The sequence below is a fragment of the Staurois parvus genome, unplaced genomic scaffold (genome assembly GCF_062004578.1).
Source record: "Staurois parvus isolate SC_StPar_1 unplaced genomic scaffold, SC_StPar_1.0 ptg000198l, whole genome shotgun sequence".
Taxonomy (NCBI): Eukaryota; Metazoa; Chordata; class Amphibia; order Anura; family Ranidae; genus Staurois; species Staurois parvus.
Window position 1 is genome coordinate 8809089 of NW_028317994.1, and position 26206 is coordinate 8835294.

Genomic DNA, 26206 nt, shown 5'->3' on the forward strand with positions numbered 1-26206 from the left:
TACATAAAGCTACTGTATGTTAGATGAATGTTATTGTTAGTAGACAAATGTCTTCAAGCACTAGTTTGTCTACCAATCATTACTTTACAGTGGCTTGATGAAGATTAAAATTTTGATCCAAATGCTTGAAAAACCATCCAGTTAGAAGTTAGCACAAATACATCTTCATGTTATATTGTTTGGCATTAATTGGTAAATTAACAAAAAGAGACCCTTAATTTTATTGGACAGAAGACGTACCTGCATATAGCCTGCATAAATCTGCTGCCTTATGCACCTTGGGGTCACCATACTCGGGTAGATATTTAAGGCCTATTGCACACTGCTGCATATTTTTTTTTTACTGATCTAAATGTAGACCATTGTTTTCAAATACGCACGTATGCCAAACTCCCTTGATTAAAATGAATCACACAGTAAAATGTATGTTTTCTCTAGAGTGCTATGAACAGCAGTTGGTGATATATTTTCCAACATGTGCTTTCATTAAACTGACTACCATTTTTTCCACTGCCCATGTTTCATATAATAACGTTATGTCCTTTTATTTCAATCAGAATGGTAGGCTCCATAGTGGAGATCACATATTAAAAATTGGGGAAACTGACCTTGCTGGAATGAGCAGTGAACAGGTTGCTCAAGTTTTGCGGCAGTGTGGAAACAGAGTGAAGCTCGTTATTGCCAGAGGTCCAGTTGTAGACTCTACTACAACAGTTTCTGCCAGTATTCAGACTCCTCCATCAGTACCACCTGTACCCGACTCGCAGGTCAGTATATTCCCATACTGGGTTTTTAAAAACATTTTTACATATTTGCATTATAGTTAAAGATGCTTTCCATTTCCACATGAAATTACATTTGTTATTATGACATCAGAGATAGATTTATGCATGTATTTTTTTAGCGGGATATTTCAAATGATGGAAAATCTTATGATTTTGCAGGGCCTTGGTGATGGTGAGAAGATTACTGCAGAGCTGGAGTGTGTGTTTAGAGAGATCTGGCAAAAGTTGAAGCTTGTAGAATTGGTCAGGAAGATAGTCTGCTTTATGGCATGCCGTCAGGAGTTGTTTTTTAACTTGGTAGAAGTGTATGCGAAGGATGACATCCCTAGGAATTTAGGATGGGAGATGGCTAGGTTTGGGGACCCTGTGAATGCAGTCGATAGCTAAATCTGCTGACGTGAGTGAGGGTCTAAAGGTTAGAAAAAGGTCTCACTAAAATTGTGGTAGTTGCGTTTGTTGGATTGATTCCGGGATTCCGCATAATCACACATTTTATATTCTATCTCTTTATCTCCTAGATCCTGTATATCAGCTTGCATGTGGTGGAAATGGGATTTTATATCATATTGTAAGGATTCTCTAAGTAAAGTTAGCATATTCTTCAGCATATTCTCTGAGACTGGGAGATCAGAGGTGGTAAATGCAGAAAAGGGATCTGCTTGGTGCAGCCATTCAGTAGCGTGGTCGCCACGCACCCCTCAAATGTATTTTTTTAACTTTTTTGTATGAAATGATGGGGCCTTTAAAAGAATTCATGGTAACATTTAGGGCTCATATCAACTAGTGTCGTGAATATGTCAGGGTATATTCGAGTGTATGTCAACGCAAACAATGAATTTCACTCATTTGATTCTTTTAGGTCTGTCTGTTGTCACTTTATAACTTCCTATACTGCACTTATAATATAAGAGGAGAAGCAGATGTGTGGTGTAGTTGTAACACACTTCTTGTCCTACGGTGACAAAACTGCTCCTCCTCGGATTCAGTACAATGAATAAGTGAGCATTGGCACCATAGCACAGTGAGTGTGTTGCTAGCAGGATAACCAGGTGAAAATAAATGGAAAATGTCTGAACAAAGAAAATATAATGTAGCCAGCACATATAAGGGCTGATAAGCTGCAGTATTTTGGCTTTGTCCTTGGATGTAAATATTCTTTATTGCTTAGTGAGCGCTGCAAAAAGCAAAGATGTCGAAGTCTCCTATCTTTATAGACAGACCTTATTAATTTATTATTAAATTTACCTTTTTTTTTAAAGCCAGCTGTCATACAATACCTTTACCATTTACCATTAGCTGTGCTGTTTACAGCAATTTATTAATAATGAGTATTGTGCTTTTTTAAATCTATTTTTCATATCTACAGGTGTGATCTTTTTTTTTTCCCCAGGTTAATGGTGGAACGACTAGAGATCCAGATGGTGACAGTTTTGATGTTAAGCTGGCTAAAAATGCTCAGGGTTTGGGAATAACTATTGCTGGTTATGTTGGCGACAAAAGTTCAGGTAACCAAATTCTGCAGATTACTGCTAGACTTAAAGTAGTATTAAACCCTCAATGTTTTTTTATTTTAGTTTAATACATTGAGCATACTAAAATATACATCCTCTGGTAAACTTTTTGTTAAAATTATTTTCCCAGTTTACAATTTTCAATGCTGCTGGCTCCTGCTCTCTTAGGGATGCTTTCCTGAACTTCTGGTCCTTACAGGAAAGAGTTAACAGTGGACAGTTCAGTCTAAAGCCAGTCTGTTAGCTTGGAGAAGGACAGGGAAAGGAGGAGGGAAGTGCAGGGGGGTCAAACAATAAAAAAGAAAAATTCCCAGCTTTAACTTGCCAGCCAGCCTGCAAACAAACCGAACTAACCTGTCTAACAGTATGCGTTAGAAACAGGGGTTTAGTTAGCACACATTTGCAAATACATGCATAAGCTACAGAGCCTCGTCTTGGCACCCCAGTATTCTGCAGTTCGTAACTCTCCAATTTTAAGATCCCCCATAGTAATTGCACATGTATTTATTGGATAGTCCCTTAAGCATTGGACCAACCTCTTGGAGAGCCATCTGACTCGGGTAGTGCCACAGAGCTGGTGTTCAACAACCATCAGTCAATGTATAGGAGACAGATCTCAGAACCCCCCCCCCCCCTTCCCAGCCTCCAGGTTTAACAACAAACTGGACAAGTTGTATCCAGGTCTAGTAATATGCTGGCAGTATCAATAGAGCAATAGATGATCTTGGTGGCTCTGTGGGACTGGTACACCCTGATCTATGATTTTCCTCCCCTGACAGTTCTTCCTTGTCTGCTGCACAACATTGAGATAATAGGCATTCTGGTGATCCTCATCCCCAGGTGGATGTGGTATGCCCAACTAGTAATAATTCCCACAAATGTGCTGTGGGCTCTGCCAAACTGTCTAGACCTGCTGGCCCATGGGCCAATTTACCACCCTTCTTCCCAGTTGCTGTCTTCAATGTCATGGTGGTTGAAGCCTAAGTTGCAGGGGACAATGACATCTGAGTCTGATTTTTAAGATGTTCCATTTTCCACACAATCTAGAATTGTAGGAGGGAGTGTATAGTACCTTGTTGCTTGGCCTAAAGCCTTCCGTCAGAGTTTTTAAGCAGGACGGAGTACCTTTTTTTTTTTTTTTTTTTTTTTTCCAGATAGGTGGTCCAATGTTTGGTTATTAGTACCATCAAGGGCCAGATCTCTGCTCTTTCTATCCTGTTTTAGACACTTTTGGGTCTTGCACAAGGAGAAAGTGGTATGTCTTCCCACGGTAGACCCTGCCTTCCCCCTAATTATGATATTGTTCTTCCATCTTCTTGACCAGATTCAGTTCATCAAAAGAAAATTTCCCTCCATTAATTAGCTGGGATTCAGGATGTGCAAGTCTATCTTTCAGCCACAGCTTCTGTCAGGAAGATTGATTCCCTTGTCATTATCCTGGATGATTGCAGTAAGGGTGCTCCAAGCTTCTTGTTGCATCATCTCTAGGTGGCTCAGACAATCCACCATTCAGGTTTATGGTCTTAAGGATTGGGTTTTTCACTTTTTTAGTGAAGCTTTCCTCCACTAAGGCAGAGAGCGCCTTTTGGACTTTTTTGGCATGAGGACACTTTTTACCAGATTTGTAAGACTGCCACCTTTCTTCTGTTCACATATTCTCTAAGTTTAATAGGTAGACGTTTCTGCTTCATTGGATGCCAGCCTCAGGTGGAAGGGGCTTTAAGCAACTTTTTAAACTGCAGGCAGCCCCCCAGTTAGGGTTGCCACCTCATCCCTTTAAAGCCTAATGCACACAGGGCGTTTTTCCAGCCACTTTTATGAGCGTCAGGCATTTTTTGTTTTTTTTTAACTGCTTCCATGCACACAGAGACTTTTAGAAGCTTTTAGTAGGAGTAGCGTTTACCAGCTAGAAATGAACCCCAGAGCCAGTGAGTCCAGGGGCAAAAGCATTTTGGCAGAAAACGCTGACAGCTCCCAAAATCTGCTAAACTCCGGTGCCCAATGCTCTTTTTTTTTCACTGATTGTTAGGGAGAGGGTCGGGAAGCCGGCTTCTGCATCCTTAACAACTGATAAAACATCAACTGACAGCTGAATGTACGAAGAAAAACATTGCCGGCTATAAAATGTGAAAAAAATGTTGTGGGGGTCCCCCCCAATCCTTACCAGGCCCTTTCGGTGTGTTATGGATTTTAAGGGGAACCCACAGTAAGTAAGAAAAAAATGGCATAGGGCCGCCCAAAATCCATACCAGACTTATCCGAGCATGCAGCCTGGCAGGTCAGGAAACCATACCAGGCCACATGTCCTAAACATGGATCGGTGCCTTGGGGCAAGGGTGTCCTCCTCAAAGCATCTTGTCCTCATTCTGGTGAGGGCAAGGGCTCTTTCCCACAACTTTGACCTGTGGTTGTGGGGGTCTGCAGGTGGGGGGCTTATCGGAATCTGCCCTCAGATCCCTTCCTCCCATGTGAATGAGTATGGGGTACATAGTACCCCATACTCATTCACTAAAAAAGTATAAGAAGTAAATAAAAACACAACACAAGTTGCTGACAAGTTCTTCATTAAAAAAAAAAGTCTCTTGGCCTAGATCCACCATCAACCACGCCGCCAGCCACCATTGACCCGAAAAAAGAAAAAAAAACCCATCCGGTCACAACGAACACTCCTGCCGTCTGGCAGCTTTGCCGTTCGGCAGCTCTTACTAACTAAGGGACGGCGCCATCTGGTGACATCCCTGAGAGACCCTGCCCCCTTGTGACGTCACCAACATGGGGCATACTGGATTGGTGATGTTACAAGGGGAGGGAGTCTCCTGGTGACATTATTGGCCACATTGTTGTTTTTTTTTTTTTTGGCATGGGGTTCTCCTTAAAATCCATACCAGACTCATAAGGCCTATTTCACATTTTTTTTTTTATTGCCAGCAATGTTTTTTTTTTGTTTTTCACATTCAGCTGACAGCTGATGACTCATCTGTTGTTAAGGACTCAGCAGCTGGCTTCCCAACCCGCTCCATAACAACGACAACCCTCTCTTTAATGCTGAAGCTGCTAAACGCAGCTTACACACTAGGCTAAACACTTAACGCTGGCAAAAAACGCTAAAACATTAGCGTTTTTTTGTCCAGTGTTTCTACAGCAGTTTTTAGATTTTCTAGCATGCATGAGATCTAAGACCAAACACATATTAATTACACATTGGCTGATTAAGGTGTTAATTAAACTCACTTAGTGCCTTATCTGCATTAAACTAGCCCTAGCCTCAGAACCTGCATAATTAATATGTGTTTGGTTTTAAAGGGATGAAGTGGCAACCCTATCCCCAGTTCTTGTTGTTTATGTTGGGCCTTTTAGCAGTTGTTTTCTGTGTGCTCACCCCCCAGTTGGACTCTTTTGGGTGTAGTGCAAGTTTAAGACTTCCTATGTCTCTCAATGCGTGAAAGAGAGATAAAAAATATTTTTGTACTTGCCATAAAATCCTTTTCTTGGGGTTTGTTGAAGGACATAGGTCCCACCACTCTGTTTTTATGATCATGCTGATGGTACTACCTAGTTGGTTATACTCTGAGTTGGTCTACTGTTTCTCAAGGTCCGATCTTTCTGTAGGCAGCACTATAACTTTGAAGGTTTACATCTGTCTATTTCCATCAATGAACTCCAGGAAAAAAAATTTATGGTAAATACACAAGTCATACTTATTCTACCAAAGTACACATTAGCGTTGGAATCCACACATACTGTATTGATAATTATCTTTACAGTATATATGTGCTTCTGCACAGGAAAAAACATTTTTGTTGCTTTTTTATCTGAAGGGCATTGTCTATTAACCAAAACATCACATCCGATGACTTTTCTTCTTGACATGCACTGGCTGAAGTGTCTGCAAAGGTATGAAGTATACTCATTAATACCCTGAAAGGGCAGAATTGAGTCTGTGGTATAACTGAAGAAGTAGAATTTGTTATGCCTGCTATGAGAATCTGTGTATTGGGAATGTGTACTATACCAATGTCTCCACACAATGAAAAATTCTGTACATCAGCCAGGTTTGGCTCCTTTTCTTTTCTGCTTTTATATTTGAGATTTGAGCCGTACCAATCTTCTGCTTACAAGCGTGGATCCTAAGGAAGCAAATTATGCAAAACGCGTCGATCCTACATGTTCACACGAGCTGTTGATTTTTCTTCATTGTAAAAAGTTTGGATGTGACTTGTATCTGGTTGAACTCACATATTGACTTTTATTGCGATATTTTACATTTTGTAATAAAAAGTTGTATTTTTACTATATGATTGCATATTATATCTCCCATCTTGGCACACTTTAAAATCCTGCCTCTTTGGTTTCCTCCCTACCCTGTACTTGGTCCTAAGGGGTGGATGGTCTCCTTTTGTCTTTTCTTTTTTGGCAATACATAATAGGGATGGTGCCCTGACTGGGGTTTTTCTGGATAGCTCACTTCACATGTCACATTGTTTCTACTGCTACTATGACATACCATCTAGGGTGTTCATCTATCAAAAATTGATAAAAAAAAGCATATTTGAAAAGCTTCTAGATCTATAGGGACCCTTATATTATTTGTTTTTATAAAACAGAGCCCTCTGGTATTTTTGTGAAAAGTATTACAAAAGGCAGTGCTGTGGAGCAAGATGGAAGGATTCATGTCGGAGACCAGATTATTGCTGTAAGTAAACCAGTATTATCTATTTTTTGTAGTGTGTTCCAGACAGTTTGACTGCAGAGTGTTCACCTTATACCTGTCCTAATCTTTAAACCACATTGATCTGCTTGATTTCATTTTTTATGCTGTCTTGAACAGTTAGAAAAAGGTATAAATGCCATCCTCTAAAAGAAGAAGCGGAATACTTACATTGATTTCAAACAGCAAATATTGTATAATATGGATAATATATTAAATATCATCAATATACCTGTAACAATACATTGATGTTAAAGGGAGCACACAAAATTTAGAAAACATGTTGGAGGGAGAACTATTTGCCTATGCTTAACAAAGCACAAAATAATGTGTAATATATAGTAACTATTAATAAAGAAGAATTGAATGTATAAGAACTAGTCAGAATTCACACATTGTTTTAAACTGAATTCTGGCTGCTATGTCTAAATGTTATTTCTTCGTGTTCTGAATTGTGTTTTCATCTGTTTACATCAAGCTGTATGTATGTTAATAGGGCTTCTGTATTCTGTTTCCAATAAACCAAATTTCAAATGTGCAGCAAATTTGATATCTTTGAAAGAGAGAATAGTGTTTTTATGCTGCACAAGCCTGCATTTGCTTAGTAGTAGTGTGAGGACATGTTATGCACTAAAGATCTATTATACTGATTTTCTTTGTATCATATATTCTCACCAGTTTAATATCACTATATGTATATATTAGAAGGCAGTTTTCGATACCCATAGAGTACCGTTGCTATTACAGAGAAGTGGAATGCCTGCTCTAGCCAGATGGCAGTCTCACCCAATTCAGAGAGCCATATTAGGTAGAAGGTTATGTGGCGTGTCCAGTGGACAATCATATTGTTCATATTCAGGGTACTTCTGTAACTGATAAAATCCTATTATTAGCTATGCTAGTAGTTAATGAGTTCTTATTTTTTGGCAGAATATTATTTTATCACGAAGATAAATTGCTAATAGGAAACAACATTTTGCCAGTTCCCTGTGTACACACTGGTTTTGTTCATGAATATTTAATGCTGTGTATTTACACAGCAAGGAGTCTTTTTCCTAAATGAATGGAATGGAAAACAAATCATTGGTTGTAAAGTATTAGAATTATTAAATGTACTTTGTGGTATGCCTTTAAGCCTAGTATGTATTTCCCATTGCTGTCAATCAGAACATTTATGCAGCAGAACAGATGGTGTAATATATCCTTAAGAGGTTATGCTGTTTATTTTGAAAATCATCTAAGATTATTAGAAAGCAAAACATAAAAATCTGGATGTCAGTATGCACCATTATATTTGTATTTCAAACCAGTATGCATGCATAGTTACTAAGGATGAAGAAAGATTGATGTCTATCAAGTTAAAGCAGCCTTAAACCCAAAAACAAAAATGTATTAGAATGCAGCTTACCAATTTTTAGATGTGATGGCTATGGTTGTTTTCTTTTTTTTTATGTCTTTTCTTCTTTACTTTCACTTGGTGATCAGGCCAGTAAGTCTGTTATTTTTTAATTTCCTTTAACGGACCAAGCTGTCCAGACAAGGCCTAAGACTGGGCATAGATGGATTGTTTTTGTGTGTGTGCAGCCAGCAGGCTAATAAAAAAAAAAACATATTGCTCCATCTATACAATTTAGGTAGATGGAGGAATCCTACCTGCTGAGACAGTGTATTCTGACAGCGGGAGCTTTCCACAATCCGAATACACTGATCAGCGGCTGCAGAAAATCTTCCAACAAGCTTGTTTGACAAAGTAAATCATCTGTGTTTGGTGGGAGTGGCAACATATGAATCTAAAATTGTCCCGTCCCTGCTAAACCAGCTAAATTTTGATCTATTTATAGCCAGCTTAAAATGGAAGTTTAGGTCAAAAATGTAAAAAGGGCAAACATGCAGGAATTTTAATGAGGAAGAGACATGCTTTGTCTCTTCCGCATTAAAGTTGCTTACCAGCTTGTACGCCCCTGTACAGTAAGCCGCGCATGTGCAACTTACTGTACAAATGCAGCAATGCCAAATTTGACTGAGCTCCTGTGCATGTGTGGAATTGACGGCGTCCCCATCTGGCCAATAACAGCAGCTGGCGATAAAGACCCAGAACCTGGGCACCTGAAGATGTCATTGGTTGGGCTGGAACCTCCGAAATGCTGCATCACTGGAGTTTAGGTGAGTATAGTTCCACTTTAAGGCAGGAATTGATCTCCAGGTGAAATAAAGGAAAAGAAGCCTACATAACTGTTGGGTTATACTGCCAACTGTTCTTTCAGATTCAGGCCAGATATGAAAATACTAAACAGTTCTCCAATTAACCAAGAAGCACAGGTTCTCAGTTTATTGTTTATACTGGTTTTCACTCTGCGACAGTTCTGCAGTCGGCAGTGACTACCATCTGTGTTCCAGTTCCTGCTCTTCACTTAAGGCCAGTGTGTCTGGGGATTCCTTAAGCCAGTGTTTCTCAACCATTTTATCTTGGAGGAACCCTTGACAAAAAGTTTGAGATCTCTTTTCAGATCTACAGCTCACAGAACATTGGATCTTATTAGTGAGCTGTAGATTTGACAACAATTAACAAACAAATGCAGAGCAGTGCAGGAAAGCTGTTGTAAAATGCCTTTTCTCCTTGATCCCCACTAGCCCTCCTCTCGTCCATCCCAGGTGATATTCCATTAAACATACAGGGACAGACAGAAGAGGAGGACCTGTGGGGAACAGTGCAGTAAATAACAGTATCTTCCCTACAGAGCTCTGCAAATCTATAACACAGGGTTTCTCACATGGGGTTCCACCGCAAGTCAATATTGTGGCAGATGTATATCCACCCAATGTTTTTAATACGCATTAACAGTGCGCATTGATAGCTGATGCCTCCTCTGTAGTTGTGGTTCCTGTGTACTCAGAGGGTGGCATCCAGTGGAGTGCAGAGAGTGGGAACACATGGCTTGATCAGGAGGTGACATCTTGTGTATGGCACCAGTGAATGCAGACTGTGGGGGGGGGAGCAGAGAGTGGGAGCACATGGGTTAATGTAGCAAGGGGGGACATCCTGTGTATGGAAGTGCTGAATGAAGACTACAGGGGCACATAGCTGGATGAGACTGAATGTAGCAGGAGGTGAGATCATAATAGTTTTATGTACAGTTCTGGCATAATATAAAGTGAATATGATCTCATCTCCTCCTACATTCAGTCTCATCCAACTGTGCGCTCCCACTCTGGAGTCTGCATCCATGCTGCCAAACACTGGATGTCACCTCCTGTTTTAGCCATGTGCTCCTTCTCTCTGCTCAATCTCCAGTCTGTATTGACTGCTGCCCTACACACACAGTGCTCCGTCTCTCTGCCTCCCTCTGCACCCCCTTCCCTGCACTTTACATGGCACCACTACACAGAGTCATCAAGGAATCTCACCTAGTGATCCAGTCATGGGCTCATGCCTTTGTGCTCCCTCCCACCGTCTTGTGATCAGCACTGCCTTAGAAAGTGACACCTCCCCCTTCAGCTCCCGCTCTTTGCAGTACTCCTGGGCTCATCGGAGCCAGAACTACAGAAAAGTCATCCGGTATCATTGCGCGCTGACAGTTCTGACTGTCAGAGTGCATTGAGAACATTACTGGAAACACCATTGGGCGGTATACATCCGCCACAGTGTTGATTTGCGGCAGAACCCCTGGGGGACTTCTGCCTTAAGCAGTCATCGGTTCACAGTTCAGTCACTTTTCCCATACCCATTTCTGAAAATCACTGTTGTAATAGACTAGCCAGCGTATGCTGGTTTGAGGTTTTTCTTTCTGAGCTTGCTTATACTTTATGCACTTTGGAAGTTGACTAAATGTTGAAGCTCTCCTCTTTCTTCTGCTCAGACTGTACAAGGGGAACAGTTTCATCTTTAATTTTCCTGCCTGCTCCTTTTCAGCTACAACTCAATGATGCAAGGAGCACACGGGAACACGCCTGTGCACTATTCTTCCTTACTTTGAAGGAACATTTAGTTACAGCTAGAGAATGTCTGGGGTGAGCAGTATACACTTGCTGTATTTTCATGTGTACACCTGCTGTACTGTTCAGTGTGGAATTACACTTTCAGTTTCTGGAAACTGGCAAGACCCTGAATGACTGTGACCATTTAACACCTCTGCAAACATGCACGCTGTGTGTAGACCAGAGTCAGATTGTAATTGGGAATTTTACTTTTAAATCTCTCTTGGTTCATTTACAACAGCTGTTGTGGATTCTTGTGTGCAGTTGTTGTCATGTAGGAACCAATGGATTTCTTTCCAGTGTCTTTCTGTAGCCACTATATCTTTTTTTAGGGAAGGTACTGGCTGGAGCCCTGTTACAAGTCTCATTGTTGCCTTTGGTGCTATTGTACATTTGGGTAATTGGGAAATTTGATTTGGGTCTTAACCCATAGATTTATTTTTTTGTTTGCCCTTCGCTATCTTTGGTGATCGAAGTATGGTTACAAGTATAACTAAAGGCAAAAGTTTCTTTTTAGTTTTGGATAGAGTGGAGAGGGATTAGAACACCTGTCAGGTTTTACTGCTGTCTGTGTCCCTGTTAGGCTGACTTCACTGTCTCTGTTTGTTTGTTTTGTTTACTGTTATCATTGACCGTGAAAGTAAAAGAAAATCCCAAATTTTGGATTCTCCCCAGAATTATAAAAGAGGGGAAATCTTCCAATGAGAACACTAGTACTGCTCGCCTGGGGGTCCCAAGGAATTCCCTTAAAGTGGTAGTAAACTCTCATTTTCTATTTTTACCTACATGTAAGCTTATAAAAAAGCTTCCCTATAGGTAAAATGAATGTTTAGGTAAACATTTAGGAGATATTCTACACAGCAACAGCCGGTGACATCACCGGCACATGTGCTCTGAGGGAACAGTATACCCGTGCTGTTCCTTCAAAGCTGTGTGCTGTGGTTGAAACACCCGCACGCATGCCATTCAAGCAGCCGCAGCCTGCAAGCCCGGAAGAAAGACCGGGTGAAGATGAAAGCCCTGTAGGACTTTGTTCTAAGGTAAGTCTTTAGCACATTATGATATGCCTTTGCAGCAGGAAACATTTTTTGTAAACCAGTTTACTACCGCTTTACTTTGCAAAGATTTCCTCTCACTTCTTGTTTGGCTATGGGACAGGAAGTCAAGGGAGATCTCCACAATGGAACACAGATGGTGAAAATAAAATCTAACAGAGGTTATAACAGTCCCTTGCTCTAGTCTAAACCCATGGGAAGAGGTCTACTTTTGGCCTGGTTCAGCTGTCTCCTGGGGACAACCCATAGGATATTCCCCTCTGTGGTTTGTGTCAGGATCCTTCTGAGGATCAGATCTTAGATGTGGACTCTGTACCCTCTCTGAGTGAAGGCTCAGTCACAGCAAATTTGATCTGGAGCTAGTATGCTGATATCTATGAGTTTGTTTTCTTCCTTTTTTGGCAGTCATATTTACACTTTAAATAAGTGGCATTGACTTCTCCTGCTTGTGATTTTTACCCTGTGGAACCATGGAGTATGCGTGGATAGATAATTTTTTATTTCAGCTGTTCTTCTTGTTTTGCTATCACATGGATCTCCTGTGAGTAATTGTGCTTGGGCGCCCAGATTAAGGTGCTGGACTGCTGAATTCTTGTATCAGAAGCGGTGTTCTGCCCGGTGTTTGAGTGGCAACATCCCTTTGGATTATTTCTAGATACAATTTATCTAGGATGCTACTGAAAGAAAACACACTCATCTTTCTCAGTGGAAGAAGACTAAGGAGTAGACTGCTATGTATCCCCCCGGACTGTTAAAAAAACATTCCTTTTGTTTCTTCACTTTCTCCTTGAGACCATCACAGTGGGGTACCCAGTCCACCCCCAAGGTTTGGCACTCAAACTCTCTTGAATTCCCAAATGAAAACTCCTCAGCTGGCAGCTGTACCCACCCTCTTTTCAGAGTGAATGGATGCTCAGACAATGCATTTTTCATAATATGAACCAAAAAACAAGTAGAAACAGCAGTTGAATTTCACGTGTGCATGATCAAAACAAGGAAGAGTGAATTCTGACTAGTTCCTCGGAGGAACTATACTTCTTGAATGTTTATCTTATGAACCATCTCCATGATCCTGTGCCTTTTTGCTGCATGTTGTCCAACACATTTATCTAAACAAGTAATATTACCACAGTGTTAGGTTTACAACCTTATATTTTTTGAAAAATACATTTCATTTGCCATTGAATTGTCCTTGTTGGTTTGTTGCAATTCTTCAGTTATATGTGACTATCGAGTTTTAATAATTTAAAGGCGAAGTACAGCCAAAGCTCTTTTGGCTGTACTTCTTCTGTGGATCACAGGAGTGCAGTTCATTCTGACCTGTTTTCAGCTGACAGCGGGCTGACAGTCACCGCTCTCTGCTCAGAGCGGACAGGAGAACTCGTCAATCAGCGGTCATGTGATCACTCACCCTTAGAGGCAGCGGGGGACAGATGCAGCATCGGACCAATGTTGCATCCACTTAGGTAAGTATAAATAAGGAACAAACAAGCCCTACTTCTCTTTTAATATCATTTACGTATAATCTTTTTTCTTACCTATCTGTATTTGATATATTTAGGTTGATGGAACTAATCTTCAGGGTTACACAAACCAGCAAGCAGTGGAAGTGTTACGTCACACGGGGCAAACTGTCCATCTGACTTTAATGAGGAGAGGTCAAAAACAGGAAGTTATTCCTCAGCCACCTGAGGAATCTGCAAAAACAACTGACCAAGCTATGACTGTGCAAAATGAAGATGATGGTCATGGTAAATGACAACATTATACTAATTATGTACCTGATTGCTGATGTTTTCAGTTCACTGATCGGTCACTGTATTGAGCAGATCAGTTGAATTTACCATGTGTACATTATTATTGATTTTTGCAATGTTTTGTATTTAAAAAAGCCAGTTCCTTAAAGCAGATATAGCTTACGTTTTTTTGGAAGCGAAGGCACTGAATCTCTCACTGACCTGAGGCAAGTATATATTGCATATCAGGTTTCAGGACACGAGATATGCACATGCTTGTTCCGGGGCACTTAAGCTGTTTCCTCCACCCACACAAGCAAGGGGTATGGAGGAATCCTCTCCCCTGGACATATTCTGATCTGTGGGACTCGGTGCTGTCAGAATACAATGATCAGTGGCTGCAACTGATTGCAAAGATGAGTATAAGAGCACAGGTTTGTTGTTATAAAAAACTCATCAGTGATTCCCCCATGGTATTTCCGTTTAGACAGATTGCCTTTAACCACTTGCCTACAGGGCACTTATACCCCCTTCCTGCCCAGGCCAGTTTTCAGCTTTCAGTGCTGTCGCACTTTGAATGACAACTGTGCAGTCATGCTCCCGGAGCCGCATGCGCAGTTAGAATGGGAGGACCTCATATGACGTCCTCTCAGAACGAGGGAACCGCCTTGCGCCCGTCATTACCTTATATGGCGGGTGGGAGGCGGATAAATAATTTAATGTGAAAAATAATAGGTGGATACCAATGCAGAAAAAAATTAAAAACACAGTTGAAATAGCTGATGTGGCTTTGTCAGCTAACCTTATGCTCGTTCTGTAGCTGCCACTGATCTCCATGGGTATTTATGCTTCTATTCACAAGTAAAGGTGGCACATTCTACTCACACTATAAGCTGTGTGCCCTTCCAAAGCAAAAGCATCAAAAATAACCCCCCTAAATTCTTTTGGCTACAAATATTATTTACCACAGTTGTTTACACAGTTTTTAAATAAATAAAAAACTAACTTGATGTGCTCTTCTTGATCTTTTATTTAATGCAAACGATGCCCAATCGAATGGGTTACCAGATAGTTGTATTGTTCTTATGTATATTTGGCTAGGTGAGATGTTTTCAATTACAATAAAAATAATGTGGATGAGCATATTAAAATAACACATGTTGTATTTACCTTTATAATACCATTGCACAGAGCAACCAGAAACCTCATCTTCTGGGGTCCCCCGCCGGTGACCTTGGCTCCTCCTCTTCTTCGAATGCCCCGATAGTAAGCCGCTTGTTATGGGGGCACTTGTGCAGGCTCATCCCCAAGCCAGGCTGTGTACACACACAGCACTGCTTGACTCCTCCTCCCATTCCTTTCTCACAGGATTTGACTGACAGCAGCAGGAGCCAATGGCTACCACTCCTCTCAGCCAAACTTGTTACAGAGGGGAGAAGAGCTGCTGCAGACTGGAGAGCGGTGGGTTGAGAATGGACTCAGTAACAGTTTAAGGTGGGCTGAGGGAGAGCTGCTATTGAAAGGTTTTTTTTTGTTTACTTTATTACGAAGAATGCGTTAAGGTAAATAAACCTTTTTTGCCTTTTGAACCACTTTAGTCTGGCCATGCATTGTTAGATTTCTGTTCAGTCAACAGGCTGAATGGGAGCAATCTAAGAGTCCTCCATCCACAATAAACAGTGTGGATGGAAGAAGCTCCCTGGTAGCCTATTGTGTTTTGATAGCTGCTGCTGGTGGCTGTCAGAATAGCCAAACAGTGGCTGCATTTGATTGGATGCAGCTGCTGTTTGCCTGAAAAATTTTCAGCAGGCTGCTCAGACAATAGAGTGGGGCCAGCAGGACTTCCCACTTGTGGTTTATTTTTCTTGTAGAAAAAATATTTGATGTAGGCTGCCATTGCTGACCTCCTTCTAAAGATGCTAGTTATCTGGCTAGAATGCTGATCCTCTAACTTTTAGACTTTTTAAGTCCATGTCAGAAAATCAGTTTGTAAATCAGTAACATCAGAGAAAAGTCAGAAGTTCTTATTTGCAGAAACATTTCTATCCTCTAGTAAATAGTTTATATTCAGATTTGTGTAAAAGTTATGTAATGTTCATGTCTAAATATTCATCACCTTGTTTTTCCAGAAAGCATTAAGAAAATTCAGCCACTATCATCACTGAGCAGTAGCAATGTTGCACAGCCTACATCAAAAGGAAAAAGCATACAAACAGGTACTGGTTTCCATAGTGTGCTACATGGACATGGTGTGTGGGAAAGACATGCTGCAGCAATCTGTCAGTGGTAGAGTAGGCCAGCTGTCCCTCAGATCTTCTTCCCAACTATATTGTGGCATCTGACAGTTTTCATTTATTTAGAGAATGTATTAAAAAAATAAATTGACCTGTGTTTTTGGAGCCTTTTTTAAAAAAATGCATATGCTGCTGTTAATTTCTTTGTGATATAAAGTAAAGAACAACAATATGGTTAAAATCCTGCTTTTTTTTCTCTGCATGCTGTTTTTGGATAGAGAATGAAGGTAAAAAAAACAGATTTTTTTTTTTCAAAAGAACCGCTGGCAGTAATTTCAATGATGAAAAACTGCTGCATTTGCATCATATGGTCGTTTTATGGGATGCAAGCAGAAATGTATTTAATGATAGTGGGGAGACCTTCATAAACAAAAGTAATCCCTGCTAGAATAGCAATTAGATCATTTTTTTGTTAAAAGGATAGTTAGCAATGTATTATCTATTATGGGTAAAGTAAAGAAATTAAAATAAAGTTACTTCTGTGATTTTGATAGACCTATAACCTGTTATCAGATATATTGAATAAATCCTCAATGTGTGTGACTTTCATATACCCAAAAACATTTGCTTAAAGCACCTTAACAATAGGTCCACCTTAGCGTGGACAAATAGTCAGTACTCTTTGTAATGTGAGTGCAGTCTTTTCATTGGCTGTTAGGCGAATTTCGTTCCAGTGTGGGTGAATAATTTAAATTGGCATTTTTCATTTTCTTTTCTAGAAGAATGTCTACCTGATGTAATTGATGAAGATGTACTCCGGAATAAGTGGCAAAGAATTATGGGAGCAAGTTATGAAGTTGTGGTAGGTTTGCCCTTAAATGTAATCTCTCATGTTACTGTGGTTTAGTGTATGCTTCTAATGGTAAAGTTTACCTTGATGTATATTTGTGTATACATCTCTGTGCTGTCATGGGCCAGCCTTTTGGACTGTTATCCTGTAAAAAAAAACCCTCTATTGTTAGCTCCCCAGCATCCCCCCAGATATTCACCTGAGCCCAATCTTGATCTAGCATCACACCCAAAAGCAGCGGTGCTCCTCTTTCTGTCCCTAATCACTGGACTCAGTAAGAGCAGCGAGAGCTATTGGCTCCTGCTGCTGTCAATCAAATCTCAAGACGAGGGAATGGGGGCAGGGATGAGCCACACTGTGTACACACAGGGTATGGCTCGGGAACCAGCCCATACGTGCCACAATAGGAAGTGGCTTCCTGTGGTGGCACACGAAGAAGAGGAGGAGCCCAGAGTACCGGTGGGGGACCCCAGAAGAAGAGGATCAGGGCTGCTCACTGCAAAACCATTGCACAGAACAGGTAAGTACATTTGTTATTTAAAGCAGAACTCCATGAAAACATTTTTTTTCCCATACAGTGGGGTTGTGGCCGCACTGCATGGGTTAACTGCTTGCTTTTTCCAGTAGCGCACCAAAAGACTATATTTACCCGATCCTTCAATCTCTGGAAAACAGCGCTCCTCCACGTCCAGCAGTGGACCATTTCTGTTCCCATGTTCAGAGCTGGTCTATGAGCATGCTGACGTCAGGAGCAGTCCATGCACAAGACGGTTAGCATGTCGTGGGGGGGGGGGGCAAGAGTGGCAGGGACTGGTCTTATGCTCAGAGGATTGGCGGATTAGGCAAGTATATCTCTGATTCTCTCACCCCTAGACAAAATCAAGCAGTTAACCCATGCAGTGCAGGTACAGCCCAACTGCACAGGAAAAGAAAGTTCCTATAATTAATTTTAATTAATTTTACAATCACTTTATTTACTAGGTGTAGCAACTGATCATTAAACAAATGGAACACATGACTCGGTATGGAGTAAGGAGCTTGTAGTAGTAATCAATATTAGACCATGCTCAATTTATCTGTGATTAATTGCTGTGAGATGCTAATACATGTGTGGCTCAATCCATATGGCGCCACTTGTTCAAGTTGTTTTGTAAATCTGGTGATTAATCAATAATTTTTAGTAGCAGGATTAAGTTACTGAAAATGTCCTGCATATCTCTAGCCTGAGAAGGTTACTGGTACAAGTGGTTAAATAACTTCGGGAGACAAAAATCGCTCATGTTTCTCTAGCTTCAGCATTGCCTCCTATAAAGATTAGGCCTCATTCACCCAGGTGTATCAATATGTACACCCATTAGAAGGGCTGTGGGATCTACAAGTGTTCAGTCAGGTTTGTGATCCATTCATCTGGTCCCTGATAGATGTATTTGGGGATGTGCTTGGAGATCCATGCAGGTCTGTGCAGCCCTCCGCCTGTCATTGATTTGAATATTCTGCCTGCATAGAACAGCCGTACATCCTTGAATGAGGCATACCCACCGATGGCTAATCTCCAGTCATGATTATCACAACACGTGTGTAGGAGTTTTGCATGACTTACTGTATTGTGTGGTGCAAAGTGACAACTGTGCTTTTTAAAACATATTTTTGATGTGCTACCAGGCAAGAGTCAAACTTCATAGGATGCACATGAAACCTTCATCAGTGGTATAACTTGGTAGTGCATCCACATCCCTTAACTTTCTAAATGGGAGCCTTGATTTGCTGCTTAGTTGCAAATGTTTATGCTCCAGATGATTATTAAAACATCAAGACTAAACAAATACTTTTGCATTAAGAGATGTATAAATGTTAGAAGGCATCTGTTTTGCTATCATAATATGAGTTTTTGTACTGTATGTCACCTTATTTTTATGATTATGTCCCTGTAACTGTTTTGTATGTTCGACATAAAGGCTACTGAAGTAGATATTATCTCTTCTACAGAAGGTGGAATCTATAACAGAAAATATTGAGCTAGTGTTATATTTAACCATTAACATTGTAGTTTATTTTTTAGGGCTCATTCACACTATGTGTGTTGACTGGTGTTTTTCTGCACTTGATAAATGGCAGTCAGTGCAAGGGCAATTGTTTTGTATGTGCTTCTTTCGCTGTACAGCGTTGGTATAATGTCCTGTGCAATGCAATTCTGCTGTACAGAGACATGAATGAAGTGTCCTTGTGAGACACTTCAGTTAAAGTTAATAGCAAAAAAGTGCACAGCACAATATGCTGAAACACACATTAAACAGCCCCCTGCCAGGCTGCCCACATGGCAGAACACTGCATTTTACCAATGTGAGCTAGTATGAATAAGCCCTTAAAGTGATACTAAACCCCGGACCCTACAATCACAGTACAGACAACATGGAAATGCCATCATTTTATTAAACATAAACTGCTAAATGCCTTTTCTCATCAGCAGTTAGAGCAGTCTTGTGACTTCAGCAGAGCACTGGTTAAAGCTTGTAGGGGGAATTTTCTTTCAGCTCTAGGAGGATGTGAAACCCTTGACCCTTTGTCTGGACAGTGCTGATTGGCCCTGTGCTGATCACATACACTCTCCCAAGAAAAAAAAAACCTCTCTAGCAAAACACACCAAACTGAGCATGTGCATATGACTACGGATTCAGATTGTATCAGGTGGTCATTTGAACAAGAGGAGGGGCAGAGAAGAAAGGATCAAACAGCCTTGTTACATAGTGCAGAGTATTAACCCCTTCCACAGCGAGTATAACAAACACGCTTTACTGCATATACAGACTGATTTTACTGTTGTGGGTTTAGTAACACTTTAAACATAAGAATTATGCCCTTGCCTGTCCTGCAATCCACCTCCTTGTGCATATTATCAAGAAATTGTTAGGAGAATGCTGGTGTGATATCAGGAGTGGCATTTGTTTTTGTGGGAATCAGGCAGGCCATAGATGGGCCCCGTTGCCGATGCTGTCACCCACGGCCGTTTTTCGCGGCTTTTCCAGCATGAACGATAAAAATAAATGAGGAGATCTGCGAAAAATGGCCAACAGGCTGGCCCCACTAACGGCGTGATTATCGGCTGATTTTTCATGTGGACGAAAATTTGGCCGATAAACAACCCGTCTATGGCCTGCATAAGGGAACAAGAAGGTCTCTAGTTTTCCAGTTGGATTACACTCCATCTAAAATGAAAATCAGGACCCGAAGTGTACACCACAGCCTATCTATACTGGGCTTTTTTTATGTTTAGGCATTCATGTTGTATTACAGGACACATTTGCCTTTGCCAATGAATTTACAATTGTTTGCTGAACATTTCCAATCCACATATGTTATTAGGTGATATGATGTCCGCAATACCACAACCACAATTTGTAAAGTTTCTTTTGTTTATGTGTTACAATACACTTGCGTGCATACAGTCAGGTCCAAAAATATTGGGTATTTACATCCAAATCAGGTGAACGGTGTAGGAATTACAACAGTTTGCATATGTGCCTCCCACTTGCTAAGGGACCAAAAGTAATGGGACAGAATAATAATCATAAATCAAACTTTCACTTTTTAATACTTGGTTGCAAATCCTTTGCAGTCAATTACAGCCTGAAGTCTGGAACGCATAGACATCACCAGACGCTGGGTTTCATCCCTGGTGATGCTCTGCCAGGCCTCTGCTGCAACTGTCTTCAGTTCCTGCTTGTTCTTGGGGCATTTTCCCTTCAGTTTTGTCTTCAGCAAGTGAAATGCATGCTCAATTGGATTCAGGTCAGGTGATTGACTTGGCCATTACATAACATTCCACTTCTTTCCCTTAAAAAACTCTTTGGTTGCTTTTGCAGTATGCTTTGGGTCATTGTCCATCTGCACTGTGAAGCGGCGTCCAATGAGTTCTGAAGCATTTGGCTGAATATGAGCAGATGATATTGCCCGAAACACTTCAGAATTCATCCTGCTGCTTTTGTCAGCAGTCACATCATCAATAAATACAAGAGAAGCAGTTCCATTGGCAGCCATACATGCCCACGCCTTGACACTACCACCACCATGCTTCACTGATGAGGTGGTATGCTTGGGATCATGAGCAGTTCCTTTCCTTCTCCATACTCTTCTCTTCCCATCACTCTGGTACAAGTTGATCTTGGTCTCATCTGTCCATAGGATGTTGTTCCAGAACTGTGAAGGCTTTTTTAGATGTCGTTTGGCAAACTCTAATCTGGCCTTCCTGTTTTTGAGGCTCACCAATGGTTTACATCTTGTGGTGAACCCTCTGTATTCACTCTGGTGAAGTCTTCTCTTGATTGTTGACTTTGACACACATACACCTACCTCCTGGAGAGTGTTCTTGATCTGGCCAACTGTTGTGAAGGGAGTTTTCTTCACCAGGGAAAGAATTCTTTGGTCATCCACCACAGTTGTTTTCCGTGGTCTTCCGGGTCTTTTGGTGTTGCTGAGCTCACCGGTGCGTTCCTTCTTTTTAAGAATGTTCCAAACAGTTGTTTTGGCCACGCCTAATGTTTTTGCTATCTCTCTGATGGGTTTGTTTTATTTTTTCAGCCTAATGATGGCTTGCTTCACTGATAGTGAAAGCTCTTTGGATCTCATCTTGAGAGTTGACAGCAACAGATTCCAAATGCAAGTAGCACACCTGAAATGAACTCTGGACCTTTTATCTGCTCATTGTAATTGGGATAATGAGGGAATAACACACACCTGGCCATGGAACAGCGGAGAAGCCAGTTGTCCCATTACCTTTGGTCCCTTAACAAGTGGGAGGCACATATGCAAACTGTTGTAATTCCTACACCGTTCACCTGATTTGGATGTAAATACCCTCAAATTAAAGCTGACAGTCAGCAGTTAAAGCACATCTTGTTTGTTTCATTTCAAATCCATTGTGGTGGTGTATAGAGCCAAAAATGTTAGAATTGTGTCGATGTTCTAATATTTATGGACCTGACTGTATATACAGTATGCAGTTTGTATCACTTTAAAATTGTATTTTACAAAAATCTAGCATATAATATTATGTCAACATTAGTTTTTTTACTTCTGCTATATTTTCTTCCTCTGTTATCTTTTCATTCCAGGGATGACAGTTGGAATGTGTTAAGACGTGTTCTCAAAACACAGCTCAACCTATAAAGTTGTCATGGAAACATGAACCCCTACATATATTCACTCTAGTTTTTACAGCTTTTACTGATACCTGTGCTAAATAACGTTAGATAATTCTTTGCATTGCTTTTTTCATTTTATTTTTCAGGTTGCACAGGTTAGCAAGTTTAGTGAAAGCAGTGGATTAGGGATAAGTCTGGAAGTTTCTGAAGGCCATCATTTCCTGAGATCTATATTACCTGAAGGACCAGTTGGTCGCAGCGGAAAACTTTACAGCGGTGATGAATTGCTGGAAGTAAGATCTACTTGAATTAGAAATGCACATATACAAATAGTTACAAACAAATGTGTATATGAAGTATGTGTACTTCGTCATGATTTAGTGTAGGCGTTACAGTATTATCTGACATATGACCTTAGATTTCCCATTCAGCTTCCCCTGCAGGTAAAACTGGAACTGTGCCTTTCTTAGTTTGCTTCAATGGCATCCTATGATGTGCATTTTTAGCTGAAAGAACAAACTAATCTAGACACACATATTACAATCTGATTGTACAGTATCTATTACATTTACCAAAAACTATGTATAACAAGAGCCAGCCTTACTGCATTTTAATTAAATTGATTGTTTCAGCAAATCTGTGCACTGCATAGGTTTCATAAATCCTAGAACACACAGGCCGAATGTCGGGCGGCATCGACTAGTTCAGGGGTCTGCAACCTTTAAGACATAAAGAGCCACTTGGACCCGTTTCCGAAGGGAAAAAAAGACTGGGAGCCGCAAAACCATTGCAACATTTAAAACAAATCCGACACTGCATATATTGTTTCTTATCTTAATGCAGTGGTGGGCAACCTTTTTTTTCAACTGAGCCAAATCTCGCCAAAACCACGATTGAAATTTATTTTGAGAGCCACATTTTTAAAACTGAAAATACATCCCCCATATAGTAATTCTTCCCCCATAGTAATTCATCCCCCATATAGTAATTCATCCCCCATATAGTAATTCATCCCCCATATAGTAATTCATCCCCCATAGTAATTCATCCCCCATATAGTAATTCATCCCCCATAGTAATTCATCCCCCATATAGTAATTCATCCCCCATATAGTAATTCATCCCCCCTATAGTAATTCATCCCCCCTATAGTAATTCATTCCCCATATTGTGTCAATTCACTTACCTTTGCTCCGCGCGTTCCTCTCGCCGTGTTCCTGCGCCGTTCCGGTCTTCAGGGCGGACTGTGAGAGGAGAGGAGTTCGTCACGCTGCCCCGCCTACATCCTGACAGCCAATGTTTGCCACGCTCCGCGGGCCGGATTAAGAGGTCCGCCGGGCCGTAGTTTGCCCATTGCTAAGCTAGGTGCAGAGTCCTGACTTTTGGGGCGGCCGCCCGAGAGGAGGGAGGGGAGCGGGCGCCCGGCACACAGAAGAGCCGCATTAAAATGTGTAAAGAGGCCGCATGTGGCTTGCGAGCCGCGGCTTGCCGACCACTGAGCTACGGCAACCCTATTGCCTGTCACCTGGTGGGCAGTGTGCTCCGGAGCCGCAGCAAAGGTGAAAAAGAGCCGCATTTGCGGCTCTGGAGCCGCGGGTTGCCAACACCCGGACTAGTTCAATAGAAACCGGCTGACATTTGTTCGTACGGCAGCTGCTCCATTTGGCCGGCCTCTGTCGAAGGGGCATGACCGAAAAAGGGTCTGCCGATCTGCACTCTCAGCCAATGGTTGAGAGCGCTGACTGGAGTGTCTGAAGTGTTCACAACACAATAGCACAGCAGGGGAGATCGCTGCACTAACATTGGATAGTTCGTACAGCGGCTCCTTCTGAGCTGTCAGTTTTTTTCGTTCAGCCCGCTGGGTTGAACGAAAAAAAAAATAGTAGTGTGTACTAGTCTTAAAAAGAACTTGTGTATTCAGATTGCAACATGTGACAAGATTTAGTCTCATCAGGCAACATACACAAACAAAGGACAAAGTCTCCATATTGCTTGCAAAATAATTGTGCTGCCCTGTTACTACATAAAATGGGCTGATGCACATATATAGTTTGATTTAACATGGAAATGTAGGGATCTATAATAAATGAAGTTTGTTTCTTCTGTTGGTGAATACAAAATTACTTAATTTCCTTATACACTACTTTAGCATGTTTTGTTTCTTTTACAGGGGAACATAAAATTAGTGGTTCAGTATTAAAGCTGAAGGTTAGAAAAAAATTACCTTTAACTTTAGTCACATCACTTACCTGTAATGAAGCATGTCCCACAACATGCGGGCAGCTGGATCCTGGAGAAATCTTCACTGCAGGAATGCCCTGTCTTCTTCCTGGCTCTGAATGTTTGATACTGGAGTGGATAACCACTTAGGATCTTCAGACAGAATATCAGTAAAGATGGTCTGATGAGGATCTGCCCCTCCTCCCTCCATTGGGAAACACTCTTTCATGTTTTCACTGTTTGTAACATGATCTGTGAATGGGGGAGAGATTCTTGTGACTGACCAGACTCTCCCATTCCCAGATACTGTAACAGGTAGTGTAATCAATGAAAGAACCTTTCTCAGTGAAGAAGAAAGAAGGAGGGGCATGTCCCATTTAGATCACCTTTACTGCGGTTCTCTCTGAATACTCGAAGCTGTTACTATTACATTGGTAGAAGTTCAGAGAAAGGAAGAGGACAGATATCCCTGCTTTGAAGATTTCTCCAGGAACCAGCTGCCCACACAACGTAGGGCATACTTCATTACAGGTAAGTGATGTGACTAAAGCTGTAGGAATTTTTTTTTCTTTTAGTAAATTTCAGCTTTAATATAATAGTATTAGTCGAGGTTTATTAGACTTTTTGAGCAATATTACATCCTTGGGTCTGAAACAGGTCTTCAATCACATTATTCCCAGGGCACAAGTTCCTGAAAATGGCTATGTGGTGTTGCTGGGTGCTTCACAGTGATCACAGGCTGGGAACCATGGATACTGAATGTGAAAAAAATGTCACGTATTCCTCAAACAGATCCAAAGTTTTATTCCATGGTCACATAGTGCAAACAAAATCAACGTGCCTGTTGAAGGGACCTTGCATGGCTCCGAAACCTTGTGACCACGGAATAAAACTTTGGTTCAGTTTGAGGAATCCTTGGTGTGCTGGTGACATTTCTTCACATGAAGTAGGTCTTCAATTTCAGGGTTAAAGTGGAACAGTGTCCTAATGTCCTGTCTGAAGTTCCTTTTGTGCACTATGCGTGTATAATAATGTAAGGTGGTCTATTTAACTTTTTTAAGGTAAATGAGGTCTCGCTACTTGGTCAGAGTCATAAAGATGTGGTAAATATCTTGAAGGAGCTGCCAATTGCTGTAACTATGGTGTGCTGTCGACCAGTTCAGCAGCTTAATAGCCCCTGTAATGATGATGAACAATACATTTCAGAGAATGATATTCATCTGATTGAAAAGGTATTTATTAAATTACTTTAAAAATGTCAACATGTTTCTAATATATTATGCATTAAAATATCTTTTAATTAAAGCTCTAGCTTGTGAATGCACCAGCAATGGAACATATATTAGATTTATTTGACTTTGGAGGTTTCCCGCTCTTCTGTATGGCGCATAAATTGTTAAAGTAATGTGTAATATTCACACATGTGGTGCCATAGCTCAAAGCCAGAAAAAATAATACTAGGTGCTCAAAGGCTGATACGATGTTAGTTTGCTTTTGTTATTCTAATTTGAATTCTTTTGTGTTTGGCTATATTCTATAATGTTTGCAATACATGATTTAAGGCAATATGTAATTGGAAAGTTTTAGCTGCCAAATAAAAACGCACTGCACACTGATGTGTTCTGGAATCACATTAAAGGGTACCCATTAGGGCAGCTGTTATCTGTCACTCCCAAGTGTTGTCAGAGCTTGTCATTGCTTGGTCACTGGAAATAGCACTAGTTTGGAACCAGCATGTCGCTAATCAGGATGCTGCAGAAGACCCAGGGCTAGCACTACTTTCAGAGCTGGTTTACACTAAGCCTGCATTGTAAAAGCTGTTACTTGGTGGATAGCTGTCAGTGTGAGCTATGGCAGGGAGCAGTGTGATGTGCATTTCACTTTAATATATAATGACACTTTATTCATTTCTCCCGCACAGCAGTTCAGTGATACTCAGTGCTATCCAGTGCACTGTGGAAAAATGCAAACATGCTGCATTTTTATGCACTGCA

The 26206-nt window shown here is 41.0% G+C and overlaps 1 protein-coding gene across 3 annotated transcripts in view; it reads left to right on the forward strand.

Annotated features, from left to right (window-relative positions):
- Positions 1 to 26206, forward strand: part of MPDZ (multiple PDZ domain crumbs cell polarity complex component) — a 248930-nt gene that overhangs the window by 62770 nt on the left and 159954 nt on the right. For all 3 annotated transcript variants that reach the window (XM_089678090.1, XM_089678091.1, XM_089678092.1), the window contains exons 8-15: positions 558 to 767; positions 2176 to 2290; positions 6901 to 6989; positions 13596 to 13785; positions 15900 to 15986; positions 16784 to 16866; positions 22139 to 22285; positions 25274 to 25444. In XM_089678090.1, coding sequence (XP_089534216.1) covers positions 558 to 767; positions 2176 to 2290; positions 6901 to 6989; positions 13596 to 13785; positions 15900 to 15986; positions 16784 to 16866; positions 22139 to 22285; positions 25274 to 25444 — 1092 coding nt within the window. The remainder of the gene's footprint in view (positions 1 to 557; positions 768 to 2175; positions 2291 to 6900; positions 6990 to 13595; positions 13786 to 15899; positions 15987 to 16783; positions 16867 to 22138; positions 22286 to 25273; positions 25445 to 26206) is intronic.